Source organism: Theobroma cacao, chromosome 6, assembly GCF_000208745.1.
Source record: "Theobroma cacao cultivar B97-61/B2 chromosome 6, Criollo_cocoa_genome_V2, whole genome shotgun sequence".
NCBI lineage: Eukaryota > Viridiplantae > Streptophyta > Magnoliopsida > Malvales > Malvaceae > Theobroma > Theobroma cacao.
In genome coordinates this window covers 7,516,387-7,538,483 of record NC_030855.1, presented here as the reverse complement: position 1 = coordinate 7,538,483, position 22,097 = coordinate 7,516,387, and the positions used below count along the sequence as shown (strand labels likewise).

The 22,097-nt window shown below is 35.0% G+C and overlaps 1 protein-coding gene across 1 annotated transcript; it reads right to left on the bottom strand.

The window, feature by feature from the left end:
- LOC18595623 (beta-glucuronosyltransferase GlcAT14A) lies at nt 508-3,858 on the bottom strand. The gene is made up of 4 exons (XM_007023665.2): nt 2,939-3,858; nt 1,842-1,917; nt 1,445-1,557; nt 508-1,340 (listed from the first exon to the last, which is right to left on the bottom strand). The coding sequence occupies exons 1-4, from the start codon at nt 3,459-3,461 to the stop codon at nt 814-816; spliced, it is 1,239 nt and encodes a 412-aa protein (XP_007023727.2). The 5' UTR covers nt 3,462-3,858; the 3' UTR covers nt 508-813.

Below are 22,097 nucleotides of genomic sequence, written 5' to 3'. Positions count from 1 at the left end.
TAATTTTATTTCATATGAAGCTAACATGACATGCTAATATGTCATAATGAATCATGACATGATATGCTGATATGATGTGATATGTTGATAGGATACAATGATATATCTATGTGACAATTTTACCTTTCATATCAACATTATACTTTCATTTTGAATCAAATAAGTTCTTATAATTAATGAGTGATTTAGTAAAAAAGTCACTTATAATTTTATTTCATATGAAGCTAACATGACATGCTAATATATCATAATGAATCATGACATGATATGCTGATATGATGTGATATGTTGATATGATATAATGATATATCTATATGATAATTTTACTTTTCATATCAACATTAGATTAACGTCATATAGACATAAATGACAAATGATATTTAATTAATTATTAATCATAAAAATTTATTTAAATAAAAATAAAAATATAAAATTTAATTTGAATATATCTTTTATATTATTATATTTTTAAATAGCAAAAAGCAAACATATTCAAATGTTCAAATGGAGCCTCTGAAAGTATAATAATTATGACATATACCCCTCCTTGTTTCCTTTGATATTGGCCTAGTAACTAATTGATAACTCATGCACATTGTGTGCTACTCAAGAAAGCGAAAGATCAGGAGGTATTCTGTCCTGTTGATTTGACAATTCGCTGAGGTGTAATTACAGATATTTGGCCATCAAGAGCTGCCAATGTGCTGGGAAATGAACAATCCCTGATGCTATCACGCGGCCCATATTGACTTAAAAATGGAATAGGCCAAGTTTCTTTCCTTTCTTTTTTTTTGCTCTAATCTATTGTTGCTGCTAATGGCACTGACTAGGTGGAAGTCTCCTTTCTGCAACAAGCTTGGAGAGCAGAGCAGCAAGCTTGATACCTTTGGGACCTGGCTTTACAGCATCAATGTCTCCCCAAGTAGAACATAACTCCTCACCTCTCATGCTCTCGTTCCTACCTTGACAAATGGCCCAGCTTCCAGGCACTATTTTATGGGGTAGGCGGTTTAGGACATCTTCATCGATCTTGTTTAGCAGTGGATCACCTTCACCTATTGGTTGTGCAAAAGCTGCTGCACTAGCTACCATTTCATCATAGTGCGATGTGCTTAGATTTTCCGGTTCCCCTTGCCTAGGGGTTCTCCAAATAATGTACCTTAGATCATTGTCCAATGTTGTGTTTTGGAACTCAGGCGAGCTGCATATTACTGTGTGGAAGTAGGTTTCAAGAGGGTAAGCAACATTGGTGAAGTACATCAATAACTTTCTTGGAATGTTATCCCATCCTTGGACACAATACTCCATGAAGAATCTTGAGACAATCACCCATGGTGAACCTGCATATTCACCAAAAAGTTATCAGAACTTGTGTGATAGCTAGACGTATATCCAACTTAAGTTCAATCACGTGCACTGCCAAATTCTGCTCATGTAAACTGACCTCCAAAAATCTTGAAAGCGTCTGGTTTTCTAGTTTCTACAGCATAGTAAATTGGAGTATTCCTCTGATAATATAAGTTGGGATCTACAACGATTCGATTAATCTCTTCCCTCCTGCACAAAACAAGATTTCCATCAAGGAAGAAGCGAAAAGATAACACAGAGGTGAAGAGGTTGCCCTGTCATCAACAGCGCCAGTGTAGAAGATTTGGTTGGAGACAATTATGTTAATCTGGAGCTGTTTTGAACTTTTTGTGCACCTAACTTTGCAACAGAATGATCACAGTGGACCAGCAGGTACTTCAATTCAATCTATTTGAATCCATCAAGGAATTCAAGAAGCAAAAAAGGAAGATCTAGAGGGTAGGACAATTAGAGCACCAGTGGTTTCTGCTTACTCTTTCCAGCCTGCATTACTAGTATAATCAATAAAGTTGAGATCCCTTGGCAAGAAAGTAAAAGCATGGAGGAGATCTGCATCCAGAGCATTATGAGGAATTGGTTAAATGTATGCTCAAAAAGTGGGTTACTAATACCACTGTCAGTTAATTGCTTGAAAAAACTCTTAAACCTGTACCAGCAGTCATCTTTACCCAAAAGTTGATCTCATTAATGGTTTGGACTTTATGCAAAAGTGAATTTTCAACATTGTGCTGGACTATCCTACATTGTTTGTTAAGCTAGGATCACACCGTTTCACATATATAAAGGAAAGATCAACCAATTTGTCCAAATTAAAAGATTGGATTAAGCATAAGCTTCCTGTGAAATAATGAAACTTTTGGCAAAGTGGTAACTACTAGAAACTTTGATAAGAGAGGCCAAGTCTCGCAAGACAACAATGTTGTTCCATAGGGATGTCTTAGCAATATACACACACGCGCACACACACACACACACACACACATATATATATATACATGATCAAGGGTACCAGAGATTGGTGATAGATTGGTAACAGAGAATACAACATAAAAGTTTTTAGCTAATTCCAAAGCAGTCGACTATAGAATCTTTTTCAAGTGGAAACATGTTCTAGAAAGATGAGATTGGCATTATAAAAAGAAAGAAAAAGAAAGATGAGATTGACATGATAAATACAGTTAGAATGAAGAGCACTAAAAGTCTTATATAAATGAAGCAAACTGATTTCACTTAAATACAAAAGAATTTTCCCAATGGTTAATGCAATGTGGCACTCACTGAGCTAAATTGGATAATTGAGACATGCTGAAAAAGGCTATAGGGAAAAACAAAATACTCTTGTAATGCAGAATATAAGTTAGAAAGTTGCAGGCAAGCACTTTACAGTAGTGAAATGAAAGCAGCAATTTAAACCGTCAAACAACTTTTCAAAAAGGTTAAAGGTCATGTAACTGTGGAATACACACAAATTTCAAGTTCTGCTCTTTCCAGGCAAAGTTTATCACAATCAGATATAATTTTGATAGTACTCCTACTAGAATTGATGAAAATTAGCAGTAGCAGCGCTTACCATCTTGACTCATTAGGGGATAATCAGAGGCGCTTAAAGTTATGAACCAATCCCAATCTGTATTTATCTTGAGAAGCAAGGCAGCAGCATGAAGTGTTGCAGCAAGAGCTGAAGATCCCATCCTGTTAACTGCATAGCTTTTTCCCCCAACATTAACATTTCCAAATGCTTGGAACACACTTTCTGATTCAACAGAAACAGCCAATTCTGCCCTTTCATATTCAGATGAACCAGCATCAAGTTGCAACAAGTACTGGTTTCTTGGATGATATATTGCCTTCAGCAACCTTAAAATTTTCTTACTATCTCCATTGGTGCCACAAATCCAATAAGCAAGAACAGGAGGATAGCCATACCCTTTATATGGGAGTCTCACTGGTTTCTGAAACTTAGAGGTAGTAACAGAAATTTCATATTGATTGTTTGATCTTGACAAACCTCCAAGCAATACCAAGGTTGTTGCACAAACAACCATCCAAGGACGATAACCTGAAAGCCACGAGGAAATTTTGGACATCCTCATTTGGACAGCTTTGACTTGAACAATGAGGGGTATTTTGGAATAACAGCATCTATGCAGCCTTAAGACTCAATTGAATCCGAATGGAACTGACAGCGATAACCCTAATGGTACCATGTTCAAACTAATCGAAATGAATACACAACTTGAAAAAATCAGAGCAAGATGAGTAGAATCAGCAGATAGCATTTGAAAAAAAATGCTTATCACTTATGAGTGCATGTTACAACACCCTGCAGGATAACTAGAGGGTTGAAACAAACAGGTTAGTTTGGATTGAAATAATAATTGCATATAACTAAGAAAAGGAGAGACCATTACAGATGGGAACGTGTAAATGTCGTTGAAATGATAAAAGAGGCTGGTTAAGGAGTAAGGTAAGTAAAAAGTAGCATAAAAACGTCAACTGCCAGACCTAATGCCTGGAAATCTTAAAGTGAAAGAAAGCCGGTTGGTAGAGATTTTTCAAAGCTAGAATCCTTAGAAAACAAGGAAAGAAAATTATAATCCATACTGACAGCCAGCCTTTTGAAGGAGACATTGGTGATTAGAGAGAGAGAGAGAGAAAGAGAGAGAGAGATCCTTTTTGTCAACTGGGTGAGATGTTGCCTTCCTCTTTCCTACTGCTTTTTTCGAACTATACTGTGCATGCATAACTTTTATTCACGGGGTTCTCTAGGTCGGCTTAACAAGTTTAAAGGTAAAAAGTAAAATATTTAAATAAAGTTTTTTTATTAAAATTAAAAAAATTATTAAAATTTTATTTTTTTAAATTTTTAAGATGTAAAATTTTTAATTAAATTTTTAAGATGTAAAATTTTTAATTAAATTTTTATAATCAAGTTTTTTTTAATAAAATATAAATTTTAAATTAAAATAAAAAAAATTTATAAAGATTAAAATAATAATATTTAATTATTGAATGTTTATTACAAACCGCAAATGAAGCTCATGACTTTATAAAGATAATAAAAAACAGACTTCTTGTGTATTTAAAAAAAAAAACTAAAGTTAAAGGAAAAAAGAACAAATGAGAAAAAAAGAACTCAAAAGTAGATATTATACATTAAAAAAATTAATTTTATATATATAAAAAAAATAATTGTTGAAAATTATTAAATGAGTTGATTGAAAATAAGAGACATAAGTGAGAAAAATATAGTTGTTGAAGATTAAATACATATGACTGTTAGTAGATTGGAAATAAGATATTATAGTTGAGAATTAATAACATTATAGAAATAAGAAAGTGATAAAAAAAATTACAATTTATTATGCACATAATTAAAAAAATAAAAAAATAAATAATTTTATTAATTATTTTTTATTTATATATATGTTAATTTTTATATATTTTTAATATAATTAATTATATTATAATTATTATAAAATTATAAATTTATTTTAAATTTGAGACCTCTCTAAATTAAGAGCCTAAAGTCCTTGCTTGGGTGGCTTTACACAAGCGTCGGTTGGTCGGCAGGTTTATTTCTTTTCTCATATAGGATAATATTAAGATAAACTATACTGTGCATACTGCTTGGAGTCGGTTGGTCGGTTGGTCGTCGGTTGGTCTGGATCCACCCCAGCCCAATTCGAATTAGTTTTGGATCCATCAAATTGGGTCAAACCAATAGTACTTGAAATACTTAGCCCATTCTTTATATTTTTTGCTTTTATGCATGAATTAAGTTTATGGAATTGCTTCAAAAAGTAAACAAGACACGTCCAAAAAATTTTACAAATGTCAATACTCTCCAATAGTTATCTGTGCTTTATCACAAGTAGTTGAAACTTCAAAAGAATTCGAACCAAGTGCAAAAATTTATATATGACTGTAATGTTTTAAGCATATAATGATATTAAACAGAGTATAGTATTGATGCATCATTTCATCCAATGGAGACAAATACAATAATAAACTAATAATCAAAACTGTAAAACAACAACATCAAATATTAACCAACAGTAAGTAAATAAAAACATTAACAATGTATCTATAGGTTGACATAAAAGATAAGGCAAGTTGAAATACAATAGAGATCTCTTGAAGATCATATTTCATAATTATTTAAAAATTTAAAGAAAATCTAAGATGAACTATAATATTCAAGTAATATTTTCTCATCACATTTAGATATTATAAACTTGAAGAACGTATTAAGACAGATAAAATTATTCAACAAATTAAAATCGAGGCTAAACCACAATATTTAAGTGATATTTTTTTATGACATTCGAATATTGTAAACATTAGTATAAAATCCTTTGTATAACTGTTTATGCAAAACATTCTTAGAATTTTGAAGAATCCAGTCTACAATAAATGAAAAAGCAAAGTTTGAACATAGGCATGATCATATAAAAGTTTGAACAAGGGCTTGCCCTTTCAAGCTCACTCCAAGGAGGTTTATCACTAAACATCTCAATGATGGTATAACCCAGGCTCCATATGTCAATAGCCAAAACAAGATTTGGGTTGGCATCTTTTTGCATAATAGCTTTTATGACATGCCATAGAATAACAACAATAAAGAAAAGGAGTCGAAGTAGGAAAGCATCAAATATGTACAATTTACAGTAATGTGAATTACCTCAAGAGCCACCTAGTATGAATTGCCCTTCAAAGATAGCTCTGGTAGTCCAATAAGCTACAATTAATAAAAAAGAAGAGAAGAAAGAATTTAGACTCTTTTAAACAGACATTTAGCATGTATCCTCAGACTAACACAATCAATCATCATAATCTCAAAGTATTACTCTAAATATTGTCAATTCTACGTAAAGCATAAAGCATTTTCTTACCAACTTGATAGAGTGCATAGTTCCAGATAAACAACCATAAATGGTGACAATTGATATCATTATAGTATTCATGAAGTTATCTGTCAACTACAATGTATGCAGAAAAAGTCAAAAGTTGCATATTTATTTATTTATATAAGAGTTATGAATGTAGGCTGCAGCATGCAAGTTATAGAAACACACAAAATACATGATTAGTAGTTTTACTCAGTTATTTCAACGACCTTAACATTTGGTCTGTGTGGAGGTTCTTTTCTAATAAAGACAATAAGCATTCTATTCTGCATAAAACCTCAATTTGATCCATCATTTCATTATCAGGCAAGTTGAACCTGATCATGAAGTTACCATGAGGAGTTATGAAGAATGTGTTACTTCATGATTTTATTTATGTTTTGGGGCATATAAAACCAATGATTTGTTTGTGTTCAATAATAAACATGAATTGTCATTTGGTATACGGTTTATAAAGATATAGTAAGCATGGCGCTCAACATCAGTACACACCATCATGTCCTTAAGCACATATGTAGATATCTATCATCACATAAATATTAACTCATTGTTACCACTTTGAAAGAACACCACTCTTGGCTTATTTTCAATGGCCAAGGTATTGTTACATGGTGGAGTTGATCCCCAAGGTTGATATCTGTTGACAGAAAGGAAGAAAAAAATTAAGTTCTGAGACGTTGAAATAGTTAATGAGTATGTAAAATTTGAAGGACTTTGGGAATTGATTGTACTGTTGCTTGACTAGTACTGGTGGGGATGGCGGAGGGCTTGCATTGTCGATTCTAAAATGCCTACCAAGACTAAATCTCTAATATGTCCCAAGGATATCTTCTCTTCTTCGTTTCATTCTACTTGTTTGAGAAACAATTGCAATAAACATGCAATTTTTTTTGTTCATTGATCTAAACCAAGGCAACGGTAGAAACAGCTGTGATAAACATTCAATTTAATCCTATATGATTTTTATGAAGATTAAAAAGATATATTTTATACATATAGTTTTAAAACCTTTTTATTTATTGATATTCTATGGTTTTTAATGCCAAAATATAAAAAAAAAAAATTTGGAAAATACATTTACAAATATTTAAAAAAGGGTGTTTGATCTTCCAAAAAAAAAATATAATTTTAGATTATCTAAAAAAAAGGCAAAGTAAATGTGATGTAAGGAGTATATTTTAATTATCGTAAATTTTTAATCAAACATGATTGTAAGGAGTATATTTTAATTATAGTAAATTTTTAATCAAACATGATTTTATTTTATTTTTAACTTTTAGCAATATTTTAGAAAATAAATAAATAAATAAAAGAAGTCATTGAATGACTAAGCATTAGGCAAGTAGGATAATAGAGTTGTTATCAAGTTGAATTACCTTGGCCTGATTCATCAAGCTTCTTATTTTGGTACATCTAAATCACAAAATGTATATTAGTTAAAATGGAGAAATAAATATCATGCTTTTAGGTACTAGCTAACTGAATATTTTTCAATAAAATGAAGCTTATTATGCTGAGAAAGAAAAATGAAAATGAAATAAAGAAAGTCACAGAGGGGCAGGGTTCAGATAGAGTATTCAAATGCTTATCAACAACGTTTGTTTGGTTCTATATATATTACCTGCAAGTGACTCTTTAAATGGGCAATGCTGAGTCCTTTAACGTTCATCATCTGAAGAACCAATTAGGGAGTTGCTCCTTTTGGCATCCAAACCAAAATAATTCTTTCTAATTACAAACTTACTGTAAATAAGAGGACAGCTAATCCTAAAACCAACTAATAATTAACTCTGAGTTATTATTCGTATTGCATCATGTTGAAAGATTGAGATACATTCTAAGTAAATAAAGCTTACGTTCTTGGCCACTAAGCCTTTTGACAGCATGCACAGAAGATGGATGGAGATCAGGTGTCCACTAAAGCCTTGGCATTTTTTGACCGTACATATGGCCTTACTTTACATGTCCTTTCTACAGAGTTTGAATATGCATAGGCCGTGTTATACCATTATAATCAAAATTGATTGCAATTTAGAAATATAATCAAAGAACAAGAGATGGAGTTTGAATATTCATAAACCCCATTATACTGTTATCATCAAAATTAATTAAAAGAGGCCAAGATTTGGTATTTATTTTTTAGTTTTATTATAGATAAAACTTGTCAAGAACCTAAACAAAAAATTGAAAGTTCAAGAGACAAAGTGCACCATTAATACAAAAATAGGGTGGCCAAGTGTTTGATTAAAGGGGAGCAAGTACATATAAAATACCTGCTCCCCTCAATTAAGCCAATGGACTCCCAAAATAACCCATCAGAATAGGGACTTAAAAAAAAGCAAAGTAATATTTGTTTCTCAAATACTGTAGACCTTTCTAGCCCTTATAATAACAAAAAAAAATAAAAATTAAGGAAACCCATTTAACCTTGAAGCTTTCTTTGCACTTTTCACAGTAGAGAGAAGGATGAGATGCAATGGGTTTAGCCGTGTGGATGGTGTCTCTGGCACTCTCTAGAGGAAAATGAATAGAACACATTTGAATATGTTGAATGATATCTCGTTCCAACTTGGGCCAATAAAACTTTTTTTTTTTCACAAGAGCCAATGTTTTGTCTCTCCCAAAGTGTCTAGCTAATCCTCCATTATGAGTTTCCTAAATAATAGATTGGCGTAAAGAACATTGAGGAATGCATAGTTGGTTGCCTTTGAAAAGTTACCCTTCTTGTTGATGAAATTGTTGAGAAGGATATTGGGAACCGCATTTCTATATCTCACCAAATTCAGGATCTTTCTCATATAATTCTTTCAAAACTTCAAAGCCAAAAACTTTCAATTGTAAGGTAGAGAGGAGAGTAAGGCGATGACTTAAAGCATAAGCTAATTTTTTTTGCGCACTTGATTTGTGTTTGAGGAGAATTGGAAAGGCTTGAAGAAACTCGCTCCAAGCTACATGTTGTCGATTAAGCTTGTGTTGGGAGTTAAGGTGTTTGAGGGCTTCATGGTCAGAATACAAGATGAATTCTTTTGGTAACAAATAATGGCTCCAATGATCCAAGGCTCGAATAACATCATAAAACTCCTTATCATACGTTGAGTATTTCAATCTTGCATCATTGAGTTTCTCACTAAAAAAGGTAATTGGTCTTCCTTCTTAAGAAAGAACATCACCAATACTAATATTAGAGGCATCACAATCAACTTCAAACACCAAATCAAAGTTCAGAATTGCAAGCACGGGAGCTTTAGCAATCCTTTCTTTCAATTCCTTGAAGCTATGTTGTGCCTTGATACTCCATATAAAACTATCTTGCTTAACGCATTCAGTAAGCACAGTAGCAACATAACTGAAGTTTTTGATGAAACGCCAATAAAAGGAGGTCAATCCATGAAAGTTTCGAGCATCATGAATTGACTTCGGAACTGGCCAACTGACAATAGCATCAACTTTGCTTTAGTCCACTTCACCCTTGGTTTGAAACAACATATCCCAGGAAGATAACTTTATTTATCATAAATTCACACTTCTTTAAGTTAGCAAAAAGCTTTTGCTCTCGAAGTACTTCAAATATCTACCGTAAATGTTCCAGATGCTATTTCTGACTTTTACTATACACCAAAATATCATCAAAATAAACCACAACAAACTTTCCAATAAAAGAGCAGAATACCTGGTTCATTAGGCGCATAAAGGTACTAGGTGCATTAGAAACCAAATGGCATAACTGTCCATTCATATAACCCATCATAAGTTTTAAATGCAGTTTTCCATTCATCTCTTGGTCACATTCAAATTTGGTGATAACCACTACACAAATCGATCTTGGAGAAGATGATAGCACCATGCAATTGATAAAACAAATTATTAAGTCTAGGAATGAGAAAACGACACTTGATGGTGATTTTGTTCATGGCACAACTATCAATGCACATACGCCATGTTCCATCTTTTCTTGGAACTAATAAAGCAGGAACAACACATGGGCTAACACTTTCTCTTACTAGGCCTTTTTCCAAAAGTTGTTTGACTTGCTATTGTAACTCCTTATGCTCTTACAGACTCATGCGTTAAGCAGGCTTGTTTGGATTTACAGAACCAGGGATGAAATCAATGGCATGCTGAATATCTCACATTGGTGGCAGTCCATGGGGTATCTCATTAGGTACAACATCACAAAACTCCTTAATTATGGGTTTGACATCTTTGGATAAGGGTGAAGATACTTCATTCTCCTCATAAATGAATAAACGGTATAAATGATTTGACTCACGTTAAGCTTTGTTTAAACCAGACACAATAATGAGTGCTTTAGCTTCCTTTTGTCTCTTTGGTCGGTCTTCTGGCTTTAATGGAGTCAACATAATTTTTACTCCATCTTTGATGAAGAAATAAGTATTCTTGTATCCATTATAGTGAGCTTGACCATAACACCCCTCTTATTTAAAAAAAAAAATGAATGAAGACCAACATGGCAGCTGCCCATGTGGTCAATCAAGAAGTCCACAAAACATTTTTTTTGTGGAGAATGGTAGTAAGGGCCAGCCTAAAGAGACAAGGAAGAAAAGAGAGAGAAGAAGAAAAAGAAAAGTCAAGCTGACCATTGGAAGAAGGGAAAAAGAGAGAAAAGACAAGAAAGAAGGAGAAGAAAAAAGGGGGGCCGGTCAAGAGAAAAAGAAAAAGGGGGGGTCGGCCAAAAGTGAAAGAAAGATAGAAAAAAAAAGAGAGAAGAAAGAAGAAAAAGAAGAAGAGAGGAAAAAAGAGGGAGAGCAGCGGCGTGCCATAGGAGAAAGAGGAGAGAGAAGAAAGAAGAAAAAAAAGAAGAAAGGGAGAGGGGGAGCGACATGCTGGAGGAGAAGAAGAAAAGAGAGAAGAAAAGAAAGAAGGAAGAGAGAGGGAGAGCGACAGTGCCGGAGAAGAAAAAGGAGAGAGAAGAAAGAAGAAAAAAAAAAAAAGTAGAAGAGAAACATCGGCTGGGAGAAAGATCTACAGTAAGGAAAAAATATAATAAAATATAATATAAATAAATAAATAAAAAGAGTACAAAAGAGAAAGAAAGAAACAGGAAAGAATGAAAGAATAGCTAGATACACACACAAACCAATAACGAAGTAGTGTCCCGTTATTGTGAGGTGAGTGGGTGCTAAATTTCAAAAACTATATCCCTGTAATTATATTATATATATTACATTTGATGGTTGATGAAATTATGGAAAACATGAGTTGGTAGAAAGCCCTAGGTTGTTTGTGATTGCAATCAAGGATTTTAAATTTGTTTTTTTTATATTATATATAAGTATATATCTACGAGGTTTTAATTACGGGGAAACAAACCTTTCAATGGCTTTTGCTTCAAAATCATACCTTGCAAGCTTGTGTGATGTTTGGGCCAATAGTCATTACTTGATTCATGGGATTTGATAAAAAAANGATATTGATAAAAAAAAATTTATTGATTTTCACTTAGCATGCTGATTTGATGGATATGGCATGCTTTGAAATAAATTATGCATAACATTCGATTTATGATTATATTGCTTTTGATCTGTCATGTTTTGCAAATGCATTAAATTTCAATAATTTTCATTTTAACGTGATTGAAATACTCTGGGTAGGGCCTGTTACCACACCAGGATAAGTGTGGTATTTGTGCATAAAGTAGTGATTGTTGATTATCGATATTTGAAAAAAAAAGAGAGGACCTGAAGCCCCGATCTATATTGGGTGGCATAGGCAGTTCCCATGAGTAAGTAAAGGAAGACCTGAAACTCCTATTTATATTGGGTGGCGTGGGCAGTTCCCATGAGTAGGTAAATGAGGCCTTGAAGCCCCGATTTATATATAGTGACGTGGGCAGTTCTCACGAGGAGGTGATGATGTTTGAGAGAGTAAGCTTAAGTGCTATGCTAAACCTACCCGAGGATGATGCTCAATTGTGGATTTTTATTATACAATGCATGGCATTAACACTTGAAATTTCTTATGAATGACAAGTGAAATTTACATATTCATTGGTGATCGGTTATTTCGTATTTTTTTTATGTTTGAGACTTTTCATTTTACACTTGCTATTGGATTTACTGTTGACTGGATATCAAAGTTGAAAGATTTTTTAGGACATTAAATACAACCATTTTCATATTTGTTTATTGGTGATTTATTTCTTTTAAGACTTGCAAGGTATAAAAAAAACAAAATCTCTCAGTTTAATGGGATGTGTTTTCTACGCTTACTCATGGATTTATAAACATTCTATCTTTAGGTTTGTTTCCCTTCCTCGCCTGCTCACGGGGTCGATGATCACTGAGTCTGTGAGACTCACACCCCTCTTATTTCCCTTTTTTACAAATAGGGATCAACCTAACGTGTAATCATCGGTGCATACGATCCACTGAAGTTTAAGTAAAGGCATCTCCTAACCTGCTCTAAGTCGTTCCGCTGCCTAGGGTTGTGTCATAAAAAATTTGCTAGATGTTGAAAAATGTTGTTAACTTATGACATGAATTGTTAAAGGCCTTGTAATTGATATTTAATTGTTATTATTTCGAATGGAGTAAACAGTAGTACAATTATTATTATTCATTTACGTACGTGAATATATATATATATATATAATGAATCTAACAGGAATCTTAAATGAGGCTTGATCGAGACTTGGGGGAATTTATCGGAAGTCTCAGACCCCGGTAGCGACCTAGGAGGGGTCGTTACAATGTTGGTATCAGAACAAAGGGTTGTAACCCGATCCCTAGGAACTTTCACATGTGAACAGTGGGCGAAGCATGACTCTCCGCCCAGGGGCTATAGAGGAAAGAGCTACCTAGAGAGGTGGAGCCGCCTCTAGTGACAATGTTGGTATCAAAGCCCTAGGTTTAGAAAAGTCCTAAGATTTCTCGTGTTGTTAGGGGCAGTGTAGAGTCTTATCCACGGTTCATGACTGCAGCATGGGTTATGGATAGGAGGCTACATGAACTCCCTAATCTTAGTAAGCCACCTTTATTAATAATTTTTGATAGTTATTTGAAAGGTGTTTGTTGTTGTCTAGGTACCGAGATGTCGCTTAGGACGCAAACTGCCTTGAGGGAAACTAGAGGGTTTAATGCCCCAAATGACACTACGAAAGAACCACATGCATCTTTCTCTAGGAGCAGTAGGAGAGCTAGACCTAAAAGTAGAATCGTCGAGCCTCAAAGCAGCCAAAGTTTCAGTGAGAGGAGAGCCAGTACTAGTTCTGGGGATACAGAAGGTGATCATCTTGAGGTACCTACTGCCACCTTGGAGGAGATAGCAGTTGGATTGCGAGGGTTAATCGAGGAGTTTGCAAAGTTTAGGAGATAGGGAGTGTATCAACCAAATAAAATAATGGGTTCTAGTTTTGAAGATTCGGATTATCAACCTTATGAGGAAATAGATCGAGGAAATGTCATGGTGACTCTAGGTGATTTTATGAAATTAAAACCCCCTTCTTTTTCGGGTACTAAATCAATAGGGGACCCATAAGTATTTTTAGATTAGATGGACAAAATTTGTACTGCATTGGGTTATTTTAGTTATCGGGCAGTTGAGTTGATAGGCTTTAGATTGACGGAGGTAGCGCAGATATGGTTCGCTACGCTCAAGCACTGTAGACCTCTTGGTTCCACTCCACTTACTTGGGAAGAATTCACGCAAGCTTTCATGGACAGATTTTTACCTAAAAGCGTAAGAAACGCTAAGGCGTAGGAGTTTGAAACTTTAATGCAGGCACTTGGGATGACAATGTCAGATTATGACATCCAGTTTACTCAGTTGTCAAGATATGCCTCGTATCTGGTTCTGACTGAAAAGGAGAGGATCAAGAGATTCATGAAGGGGTTACACGAGCCAATATACAAAATTCTAGTCTCTCAGAGATTTACATCCTATCCCGAAGTAGTTGATGCCACTAGAAAAATTGAGGCGAGACGTAAAGAAGTTGGGGTGGAAAGAGAGAGGAGTAAAAAAAATCGAGGTGAGGGATCTTCCATATACAAAGACTTCAGTAGGGGTAAAGATGTTAATATAGTTGGACAACAAGGTCGAAGGGATGGTAACTTACTCAGAGGGTTAGCATTCTCTAGTCCACCGAATCAAAGAAGAAAATATTAGTTTCGTAGTCCCCCAACGTAGCAGTGATTTTAGCGGGATTAATTTCAGACTGGCTATGAGTAGTGGAATGACTAATTCAAATCCTAGACAGAGTGGTCAGTGGGGTCCTATCTGCACTTTTTGTGATAAGATTCATATAGGGCCATGTAACCAGATGACAATATTCTGTTATGAGTGTAGGGGAATTGGTAATGTGAAAAAGGATTGTCCTACTTCTAGACATAACCAGGAGATGGCTAGTGGCTCGATACGACCCGATTTTGCTACTACACCAACTAGAAATGTTGTGAGGGATAAAGGAAAAAGGGTAGCTTCGTTGTCACAAGGTAGATCGGCAGGGTCAACTCAACGAGGTGCTTTTGAAGGGGGACAAGCTAAAGTGTTCACTTTGACACCACAAGATGATCATGCCTCGAATGTAGTGGTAACAAGTAATCTTTTCATTTGTGGTTATGAAGCATCAGTTTTATTTGACCTGAGATCCACCCATTCTTTTGTGTCTTCAATTTTCATGCCTAAATTAGGCAAGCACTATGAATATATGGATGAACTGTTAGTAGTAACCACCCCATTGGAAGAATCGTATGTAGCGGAGTATCTGTTTCGTTCTTGTGTGGTCCAGATTCAAGATAGGGACACTTGGGTGGACTTTGTGTTAATGACAACACTAGGATTCGACGTGATACTGGGAATGGATTGGCTGGCGTCTTGCTACGCTAACGTAGATTGTTATCGCAAGCTGGTGAAGTTTAAATTCCTTGAAGAGCCGTAATTTATTATTTATGGTCACAGCATCCATTTGGTTGATAGTGTGATGGCTACAAATACTAGAGAAGTACAGAGTGAAGAAGGAAATTTAACAGCTACACCCGTAGTAAATGAATTTGTAGATGTGTTTCCAGAAGAACTGCCCGAATTACCTCCTAAAAGGAAAATCGAATTTCGTATTGATTTGATTTCAGAAACGCAACCAATATCGATGCCTTTGTATCAAATGGCGCCGATAGAGTTAAAGGAGTTAAGGGAACAATTGCAAGATTTAATTAACAAGGGCTTTATTCGCCTGAGTGTGTCACCTTGGGGAGCGCCAGTGCTGTTTGTAAAAAAGAAAGATGGTAGTCTCAAGCTATGTATAGATTACAAGCAGCTTAATAGAGTTACAATAAAAAATAAATATCCACTTCCGAGAATTGATGATTTGTTTGATCAACTGCAAGGGGCTCAATGCTTTTCGAAGATTGATTTAAGGTCTGGATATCATCAATCAAGGATCAGGGAAGAAGATATACCAAAAACCGCATTTCGTACGAGGTATGGACATTATGAATTTTTGGTGATGTCTTTTGGATTGACGAATGCCCCTGCTGCTTTCATGGACTTGATGAATAGGGTGTTCCAAGCATACCTGGATAGATTTGTGGTCATCTTTATTGATGACATTCTAATATACTCGAGAAGTTGGGAAGAGCACGCACAACATTTAAGGACCGTGCTACAGGCCCTACGGGAGCATAGATTGTACGCGAAATTTTCTAAGTGTGCGTTTTGGTTCAGTAGTGTCAGTTTTCTGGGACATATTGTATCTAAGGATAGAGTACAAGTAGATCCTAGTAAAGTTGAGGCAATTGAGAATTGAGCTAGACCCATGACATTTACAGAAATTAGGAGTTTTCTAGGATTGGCTGGGTATTATCGATGATTTGTGAAAGATTTTTCTAAGATAGCCTCTCCGTTAACGAGGTTAACTTAAAAGGAAGTAAAATTTGAATGGTCAAAGGCTTGTGAACACAGTTTCCAAACATTAAAAGCTTGTTTGACTTTCGCACCCGTATTAAGTCTGTCATGTGGGTTCGGGGGCTACATTGTTTATCGTGATGCTTCGAGGGTTGGATTAGGGTGTGTATTGATGCAACATGGTAGAGTTATCGCTTATGCCTTAAGACAACTTAAGAGGCATGAACAGAATTATCCTACACACGATCTAGAGATGATAGCGATCGTGTTTGCCTTAAAAATATGGAGGCATTATTTGTATGGAGAAACATGTGAAATATATACGAATCACAAAGGTTTGTAGTATATATTTCAATAGCGAGATCTAAATTTAAGGCAACGTAGATGGATGGAATTATTGAAAGACTATGATTGTACGATACTCTATCATCTCGACAAGGCGAATGTTGTAGCTGATGCATTGAGTCGAAAGTCAATGGGCAGTATGGCACACATTGCAGTGGAGAGAAGATCGATAGTGAAAGAATTACAAGATCTGAGTAATATGGGAGTTAAATTTGAGGTCAGTGGGTCAAATGCACTATTGGCACATTTTAAGGTTCGACCAATACTAATAGATTGAATTCGGGATACCCAAGCTATAGATACATTTATAATGACGATTTTAGAGAGTGTGGGTGAACAAGTTTTTGAGTTTGATTTTGGGTCTGATGGATTGTTTAGACACAGATCTTGAATCTATGTGCCAAACTTGGATGGATTAAAGGAAGAAATTCTAGAGAAAGCACACGTTGCTGCTTATGCAGTACATCCGAGAGCCACCAAGATGTATCATGATTTAAGATCCGTATATTGGTGGCAAGGATTGAAGAAGGATGTAGGGGAATATGTTTCGAGATGTTTAGTGTGCCAACAAGTGAAGGTAGAGCATCAAAGACCTTTAGGATTATTACAACCGTTACCGGTACTCGAATGGAAATGGGAACATATAGCCATGGACTTCGTAACAGGCTTACCCCAAGTCAAAGGAGGATATGATTCCATATGGGTAATTGTAGATCGGTTGACTAAGTCAGCACATTTTCTCCTAGTCAAGACAAAGTTTGGGGCGGCACAATATGCTTGAATTTACATTAATGAAATTGTTAGACTCCATGGTGTACCGGTGACCATTGTGTCCTATCGGGGACCACAATTTACTAGTCAATTTTGGAAGAGGTTACAAGATGAATTAGGGACCTGATTGAACTTTAGTACAGCATATCACCCTCAGACAAATGGTCAGTTCGAGCGCACGATCCAAATATTGGAAGATATGTTAAGAGCGATCGTGTTGGATTTTGGAGTTTCTTGGAACTTATACTTGCCTTTGGCAAAGTTTACATACAATAATAGTTACCAGGCGAGTATCAAGATGGCACCGTTTGAGGCACTGTATGGGTGGAAGTGTAGGTCACCCATTGGGTGGTTGGAAGTTGGAGAAAGGAAATTATTGGGGACGGAGATGGTACAAGCAGTAGTGGAAGGAGTACAAATAATTTAGGAACAAATGTTGGCTACTTAAAGTAGACAAAAATAGTATGCCGACAACAGACGCAGGCCCCTGGAGTTCGAAGTAGGTGATTATGTGTTTCTAAAAATGTCGCCATGTAAAGGAATACGAAGATTTGGCAAGAAAGGCAAACTCAGTCCTCGATATATTGGCCCGTGAAATACTGGAACGCGTAAGAATTGTTACTTATCAATTGGCATTACCACTGGATTTTGAAGGGGTTAATCTAGTGTTTCATGTATCTATGCTCATAAAATATGTTCAAGACCCTTCGCATGTGATACAACATGATAAGATATTGTTGGAAGATGGGTTAAAGTACCAAGAATAGCCTGTAGCTATATTGGACTGTCAAGTAAAAAGGCTTCGCTCTTAGGACATCGCCTTAGTGAAAGTATTATGGCGAAACCACTCAGTAGAGGAGGCGGCTTGGGAACTAGAAGAGGAAATGCGAGTAGAATATTCATATTTATTTAAAGGTTAAATGCACTGTTAAGTGTCTCTATGTTGATGTAATTCAAGGACGAATTTGTTTTAAGTGGGGGAGATTGTAACATCCCTTTTATTTTAAAAAAAAATGAATGAAGACCAACATGGCAACTGCTCATGTGGTCAATCAAGAAGTCCACAAAATATTTTTTTTTTGGAAAATGGTAGTAGGGGCTGACCTAAAGAGACAAGGAAGAAATGAGAGAGAAGAAGAAAAAGAAAAGTCAAGCTGACCATTGGAAGAAGGGAAAAAGAGAAAAAAAGACAAAAAAAGAAGGAGAAGAAAAAGAAGGGGTCGATCAAGAGAAAAAGAAAAAGAAAAAGGGGGGCCGACCAAAAGTTAAGGAAAGACAAAAAAAAAAGAGAGAAGAAAGAAGAAAAAGAAGAAGAAAGGAAGAGAGAGGGAGAGCATCGACGTGCCAAAGGAGAAAGAATAGAGAGAAGAAAGAAGAAGAAAAAAAGAAAGGGAGAGGGGGAGCGGCGTGCCAGAGGAGAAAAAGAAAAGAGAGAAAAAAAGGAAGAAAGAAGAGAGAGGGGGAGCGACGGTGCTAGGGGAAAAAGTAGAAAGAGAAAAAAAAGAAAGAAAAAAAAAGTAGAAGAGAAACGCTGACTGGAAGGAAGACCGACAACAAGGAAAAAAATAATAAAATATAATATAAATAAATAAATAAATAAAAAAGAGGAGCAGGAAAGAGAAAGAAAGAAACGGGAAAGGATGAAAGAATAGCTAGATACACACACAAACCAATAGCGAAGTAGAGTCCCACTATTGTGAGGTGAGTGGGTGCTAAATTTTAAAAACTATATCCTTGTAATTGTATTATATATATTACATTTGATGGTTGATGAAATTGTGGAAAACATGAGTTGGTAGAAAGCCCTAGGTTGTTTGTGATTGCAATCAAGGATTTTAAATTTGTTTTTTTTTATATTATATATAAGTATATATCTACAAGGTTTTAATTACGGGGAAACAAACCTTTCAATGGCTTTTGCTTCAAAATCATACCTTNGCTTCAAAATAATACCTTGCAAGCTTGTGTGATGTTTAGGCCAATGGCCATTATTTGATTCACAAGATTTGATTTAAAAAAAATATTATTGATTTCACTTAGCATGCTGATTTGATGGATATGTCATACTTTGAAATAAATTATGCATAACATTCAATTTATGATTATATTGCTTTTGATCTGTCATGTTTTGCAAATGCATTAAATTTCAATGATTTTCATTTTAACGTAATTAAGATACTCTGGGTAGGGTTTGTTACCACACCAGGTTAAGTGTGGTCTTTGTGCATAAAATAGTGATTGTTGATTATCGATATTTGAAAAAAAAAAAAGGACCTGAAGCCCCGATCTATATTGAGTGGCGTGGGCAGTTTCCACGAGTAGGTAAAGGGGGACCTGAAGCTCTTATTTATATTGGGTGGCGTGGGTAGTTCCCACGAGTAGGTAAAGGGGGACCTGAAGCTTGATTTATATATGATGGCGTGGGCAGTTCTCACGAGTAGGTGATGATGTTTGAGAGAGTAAGCTTAAGTGCTATGCTAAACCTACCCGAGGATGATGCTCACTTGTGGATTTTTATTATACAATGCATGGCATTAACACTTGAAATTTCTATTGAATGGCAAGTAAAATTTACATATTCATTGGTGATCGGTTATTTCGCATTTTTTTATGTTTGAGACTTTTCATTTTACATTTGCCGTTGGATTTACTATTGACTGGATATCGAAGTTGAAAGATTTTTTAGTACATTAAATACAACCGTTTTCATATTTGTTTATTGGTGATTTATTTCTTTTAAGACTTGCAAGGTATAAAAAAAAAAACAAAATCTCTCAGTTTAATGGAGTGTGTTTTCTACGCTTACTCTTGGATTTATAAACATTCTATCGTTATGTTTGTTTCCCCTCATTGCCTGCTCACGCGGTCGATGATCACTGAGTCTATGAGACTCACACCCCTTTTATTTCTCCTTTTTGCAGATAGGGATCAACCTAGTGTGTAATCATCGATGCATACGGTCCACCGCAGATTAGGTAAAGGCATCTCCTAACCCGCTCTAAGTCATTCCGCTGCCTAGGATTGTGTCATAAAGAATTTGCAAGATGTTGAAAAATGTTGTTAACTTATGATATGAATTGTTAAAGGTCTTGTAATTGATATTTAATTGTTATTATTTTGAATGGAGTAAACAGTAGTGCAATTATTATTATTCATTTACGTACGTGAATATATATATTTAATAAATAAAATAAGAATCTTAAATGAGGCTTGTTCTGGACTTGGGGGAATTTCTTGGAAGTCTAGGATGCCGGTGACGACCTAGGAGGGGTCGTTACATCGACGATCATATTGCCATGGGCATCCCAACAATAAGTGGCATATGTCCATTGGGATAACATCACACCATATTTCATCTTGATACTTATTTCCAATAGAGAATTGAACACAACAATGCTTCATTACCTTAACTTCGTTTCTTTTTCTCAACCATTGTAGGTTGTAAGGATGAGAATGTACTTCAGTTGGAAGTTTCAATTTTTCCACCATGTAGTTGGCAACAACATTCTCATAGCTTCCACTATCAATAATGACATTGCAAACCTTCTCTTGGGATGTGCACCTTATATAGAATATGTTGTGACAAAGCCAACTTTCATCTTCAGTCATCATAGCAGTGTTGAGATTATGACAAACAACAAGAGCTTCTCTATGATTGGTAAAAACTTCTTTTATCTCTTCATTGTTGAATATTTCTAGCTCATCATCTACTCTTCCATGCTAGGTTCTTCCATAACTTCTTCTTCAATTAAGGAGATAATTCTTCGATTTGGACAATCAGAAGCAATATACCCAAATCCTTGGCATTTAAAGCACAAATTTCTTGAGCATGTCATTAGTGCACTTGGCTTGATTTATAAATGTATCATCTTCTCTTTGCTTTATTTTACAATCCCAAGAAGTAATTTAGCTCACTTATCATGCTCATTTCAAATTCTCCCTACATTACTTTTGCAAATTCTTGACAAAATGATTCATTAGTAGCACCAAAAATTATATCATCAACATATACTTATACTACTAAAATGTCTTTGCCCTTTCTTTTAATGAAAAGTTTCTTATCCACCTTACTTTTATCAAAGTCCTTGTCTTTTAGAAATTTGAAAGTGTCTCATACCAAGCCCTAGGTGCTTGTTTTAGACTGTACAAAGCCTTTTTGAATTTAAACACATAGTTGGGAAAGGTTGGACTTTCAAATCTGAGTGGTTGCTCTACATATACCTCTTCATTAATTTTTCACACTTCTGACATCCATTTGGAACAATTTGAAGTTCATGTAACATGCAAATGCTAATAGCATCCTGATGGCTTTTAACCTTGCTATGGGTGCATGTGTTTCATCATAGTCTATACCTTTCTCTTAATTACATCCCTTAGCTACTAATCTAGTTTCATGTCTAGTTATATTTTCATGGTCATTCATCTTATTTCTAAACACTCATTTAGTTCCTATAATGGGATAATCATATGGCCTAGGTACTAATTCTCGTACCTCACTTCTCTCAAATTGATTCAGTTCCTCTTGCATTGCTAAAATCCAATGTTCATCATATAAAGCATCATTAATATTCTTAGGCTCAATTTGAGAAATAAAGGCAACATACCCATAAACATGTTTGGCTCTTACTCTTGTCTTTACCCCTTGAGTGGGATGACCAATGATCTTGCTTTTATCAACTTCTTTTCTCACCATTGGGTAGTTAGGCCTTTTTTCTTTAATGATTTGTTCAATATGTTGTTCTTTTTCTTATGGTACCTCTTTATTTTCTTTGCAACCTTCTTCATTGAGAATAAGCTCTTCAATTTGCTCTTGAAGAATACCAACATCATCATCATCTTCTTTTT